Source organism: Leptonychotes weddellii, chromosome 2 (assembly GCF_054177405.1).
Source record: "Leptonychotes weddellii isolate Sample4059 chromosome 2, ASM5417740v2, whole genome shotgun sequence".
In the NCBI taxonomy this organism is placed as follows: Eukaryota; Metazoa; Chordata; class Mammalia; order Carnivora; family Phocidae; genus Leptonychotes; species Leptonychotes weddellii.
The window spans coordinates 107,195,583-107,200,620 of NC_138370.1; the positions used below are offsets into that span (position 1 = coordinate 107,195,583).

Sequence of the window (5,038 nt, forward strand, 5' to 3'; positions counted from 1 at the left end):
ATCATTACATCCCAAATTAACATAATTCCTTCCTAAAATAGATGGGGATAAGGAAGTGATTTAGGCATTAATAAGCATTAATTTATATAAAACTTTAATTAACTTTCAATATCTTAAAACCATTTAATATCCTAAAACTCTAGTTAGTTGGCATTTTCCTCTTCACCCTTTTAACAGTCTCTATGAAATCGATGATGTTGCCTCTATCTTAACATCCAAAACAATGTAAGGTATAGTGTCATAAATAAATATTGGGGCACGTTAATTAAATACTGGAATAATGAATAAATACTAAAACACATTTTTGATTTGAGGTTTTATAAGAAAGCTTACTTTTTAAGTGTAGAAATCAATTTATTTTTAAAGTTATCCTAGAATTCTTTTGGTAATTTTTAATAAACTTCATAGTTTAGACAGTCTTAGATTTACCGGAAAAAATGCAAAGATGGTATAGAAAGTTTCCATATACTTCACACCCAAGTTCTCTTATTGTTAATATCTTCCATTGATATGGTACACAATTAATAAATCAATACTGACATATTAATATGTATTGTTAATATCTTAACATTACTATGCTCACAATGAATCATACTGAAACATTATTAACTCATGTTTCTACTTTATTCAGATTTCCTTAGTTTTTATGTCAATTTCCTATTCCTGGATCCCATTGAGGATACCATATTACTAGCCATTCTGTTTCTGTAATCTCCTCTTGGCAGGTTCTCTGACATTCCTTGTTTTGGATGATTTTGATAGGTTTGGGGAGTACTAATCAGACTTTTTGTGTAACATCACTCAATAGGTATTTAATGTCTTTCTCATGATTAGACTGGAGTTACATGTTTTGGGAAGAAGACCATGGAGTTAAAGTGCCATCGCCATCACATCATATCACGGGTACATACTATCAACAAGATTTATCATTGCTGATGTTGACCTCAGTCACTTGAATTAGTTGGTGTTTGTCACGTTTCTCCATTATTGAGTTACTATACTTCCTTATTTCCACCCTTTACTCTTTTGAAAGAAGTTACTATGCATAACCTACATTGAAGAAATTGGGAGTTATGGTCCGCCTACTTGAGAGTAGATACCTACAAAAGATTATTTGCACTTTCTCTGTATGTAAGACTTCTCTATTCTTTTTGTTTGTTTATTCAATCATTTATTCATATCAGTATGGAGAGAAGTCTAATTTAAATCAATAACACCTACTACCAATGATAAGTACTGAACTGGAAGGATTGTTCAAAATTACTTATGTCAGATTTCTTCTCAGCCACGCTCAAGGCATGTGTCCAGTCTGTGTCAATGCCAGGACCCACTAGGAGATGATGATGTTGGGCACTGAAGGCAGAGAGGGATTTGTGGCAAAAGTCCAGGGCTTGCCCTGGTCTTGCTCGGCAGACGAAGTGCAGTGTTTTTTTTTTTCTGACTGCAAAATTCAAAATGGGGCTCAAGGTATTCGTTTCATCTACACCAGAGAAGGCAGACCGAGTGGCGAGGCTTTTGTTGAACTTGAATCAGAAGATGAAGTCAAACTGGCCCTGAAAAAAGACAGAGAAACTATGGGGCACAGATATGTTGAAGTATTCAAGTCAAACAACGTTGAAATGGAATGGGTGTTGAAGCATACTGGTCCAAATAGTCCTGACACGGCCAATGATGGCTTTGTACGGCTTAGAGGACTCCCCTTTGGATGTAGCAAGGAAGAAATTGTTCAGTTCTTCTCAGGGTTGGAAATCATGCCAAATGGGATAACATTGCTGGTGGACTTCCAGGGGAGGAGTATGTGGGAGGCCTTCATGCAGTTTGCTTCACAGGAAATAGCTGAAAAGGTTCTAAAGAAACACAAGGAAAGAGTAGGGCACAGGTATATCGAAATCTTTAAGAGCAGTCGAGCTGAAGTTAGAACTCACTATGATCCACCACGAAAGCTTATGGCCATGCAGCGGCCAGGTCCGTATGACAGACCTGGAGCTGGCAGAGGGTATAACAGCATTGGCAGGGGGGCTGGCTTTGAACGGATGAGGCATGGTGCTTATGGTGGAGGTTACGGGGGCTATGAGGATTATAATGGCTATAATGATGGCTATGGATTTGGGTTGGATAGATTTGGAAGAGACCTCAATTACTGTTTTTCAGGAATGTCTGATCACAGATATGGGGATGGTGGCTCTACTTGCCAGAGAACAACGGGGCATTGTGTATACATGCGGGGACTACCTTACAGAGCTACTGAGAATGACATAATTTTTTTTCACCACTCAATCCTGTGAGAGTACATATTGAAATTGGTCCCGATGGCAGAGTAACTGGTGACGCAGATGTCGAGTTTGCAACTCATGAAGATGCTGTGGCAGCTATGTCAAAAGAAAAAGCAAATATGCAACACAGATACGTAGAACTCTTCTTGAATTCTACAGCAGGAGCAAGTGGTGGTGCTTATGGTAGCCAAATGATGGGAGGCATGGGCTTGTCAAACCAGTCCAGTTATGGCAGCCCAGCCAGTCAACAGCTGAGTGGTGGTTATGGAGGTGGCTATGGCGGCCAGAGCAGCATGAGTGGATATGACCAAGTTTTACAGGAAAACTCCAGTGATTTTCAATCAAACATTGCATAGGCAGTCAGGGAGCAATGAACAGCAGCTACTACAGTAGTGGAAGCCAAGCATCTATGGGCGTGAACGGAATGGGAGGGATGTCTAGCATGTCCAATATGAGTGGTGGATGGGAAATGTAACTGATCCTGATCACTGACTCTTGGTCAACGTTTTTTTTAAAAAGTTTAACAGTGTTGCAATACAAGCTTGTGATTGATGCTTACTCTGAGTGGAAATCAGGATTGTTTTAAAGACATAAGTTTCAGTATATTTTAACACAAACATTCATCTAGGAAGTAACAATGGAGTAAACTATAACTGTTAAACAATTTTCAGCTTTTCTCTAGTTCTATTGTAGGATGTACTTAAGCAGCAAGTGTATTTAGGTTAAAGCAGTTGAATTACGTTAAATGTTGCTCTTCTACCACATTACATTGAACACTGTAGGGATGCATGTTGAAAGACATGCTTTTTTGTAAAACTCAATATAGGAGCTGTGTCTACAATTAAAAGTGAACACACTTGGCATGTTTGTTAATTCTGGTTTCATTTAATAACCTCTAAGGCACGTAAGTTGAAGCTTTTTTTTTTTTTTTTTTAAGTTAATGGGGGACTTTGCGACGCAACACCGTACGTTAGGATTTTGGTCTTGGTGTTTGTATGAAATTCTGAAGCCTTGATTTAAACCTTTCATTGTATCGTGATTTCCTTTTAGGTGTATTGCACTAAGTGAAACTTGTCAAATAAATCTTCCTTTAAAAAAAAAACATGTCAAAAAAGGCAATATGAGTTTCCATATATGATTTTCTGGCACGTGGCTTGCCAAGTTGCCTCTGGTGCTACTACGTACTAATGATGGTTAAAATAAAATAGTCTTAGGCATTCTTTTCTTTGATTCTCTCTTTCATCTTTAAACAATATGTACCCTTACCAATAAAGGAAGAAAAAAAAATCTATTCTCAGTTCCTCTATGGAACTCTTTAGGGAAAGTAAGGTGGACAAAGAAGATTTTACCTAAGAGTAACTTTTCATTTTCTCTTTTTCTAATCTACAAATCTACTTTTCTCCCTCTTCTTGTAAAACTATATATTTGCTTTATTTACTCTCATGTGGTCTATGCTGAGGATAATAAGTTTGTTATTCTTGGTTCTCACATAATATTTCTTATAATTAGTTTATTCATAGTTAAATTAAGGAAAGCAAAAATTGGGTATAGTCAAACCTACTACATTTTTTTTAACCCTGTGACTACAGATATGTTAGCTATCCTGGTTTGAATACTACACATCTTCCAGGAGACCTTAGAAATGTTCAGTTCAAGACCTTGGAAGGTCATGGAAATCATAATTGGTCAGTCATAGGATAGAAATCAAGAGAATTTTCTTGGTGAGACACAACTAATCTAATACTCCCCAATCATAATAGAGTCTTATCAACCCAAACTTCTATATATTATCTGCTTGTATAAAAGAGTAACATATAGGGGCGCCTGGGTGGCTCAGTCGTTAAGCGTCTGCCTTCGGCTCAGGTCATGATCCCAAGGTCCTGGGATCGAGCCCCGCATCGGGCTCCCTGCTCCATGGGAAGCCTGTTTCTCCCTCTCCCTCTCCCCCTGCTTGTGATCCTGCTCTCACTGTGTCTCTCTCTGTCAAATAAATAAAATCTTAAAAAAATAAAAAATTTAAAAAATTAAAAAAAAAAAGAGTAACATATATAAAAAGTGGAAAGACGATGCAACATTGTGATTAGTTTGCATCTTGTATATATTTGCGACCTTCAAGAAAAATGGAGGCCGTAAAAGTGATTGCATGTGTTTACCACCAGGCACCTCTTTTTTATTTTTTAGGTAGCAATTCAAGTCATATTTTCTAGACATTAAAATACAATTTATTTTTAAAAATGAATTAAACAGCTTCTAAATCTTGGCCTAAAAACTGGTCTTACTTGAGAATTTATGTTCACTATTATTTAACTAAATTTACAAGACCATGCTATGACATATGGCTGTAAATTTTTACTTAAATTTCCAAGAAGCCTTGTCCAAAATTGTTATAAAGATGAACAAATGCTGTGAATCTTTGCATGCACTTCACTGTTCAAAAACTAATCATCAACCGCTGGGTGAACAAATTTATACCAAGTATAGCCCAAATTGAAAGAGCAGAGAAAAATTTAAATGTAATAAGACTCCAGAAATATCCCACTTGAGTGAAATATTTGTGAATCAAATTTCGCTGCATGTTATTGATGTTTTGCTTTCTAAAATATTTTGCTTCCTAAAATACTATTGTTAGATGAATATCCTGATAAGAAGTATTTCCCCCCAATTCTACTATATCTATGCAGCATAATTATTTTTGGTTCTCTTTGGAACTCCGTGTGATTCAGACGTGTGTCTCTTTCACTTATAGTGCTATGGCCTTGTGTACC

At 36.8% G+C, this 5,038-nt stretch overlaps 1 protein-coding gene across 1 annotated transcript; it reads left to right on the forward strand.

Annotated features, from left to right (window-relative positions):
* The first annotated feature begins 1,276 nt into the window (after positions 1 to 1,276).
* On the forward strand, positions 1,277 to 3,375 carry LOC102750173 (heterogeneous nuclear ribonucleoprotein H-like). Its single transcript, XM_031035671.2, is given in 2 exon segments — positions 1,277 to 2,253; positions 2,256 to 3,375. Coding segments are annotated over 2 exon segments (1,290 nt in total). The 5' UTR covers positions 1,277 to 1,337; the 3' UTR covers positions 2,630 to 3,375.
* The last annotated feature ends 1,663 nt before the right edge of the window (positions 3,376 to 5,038 follow it).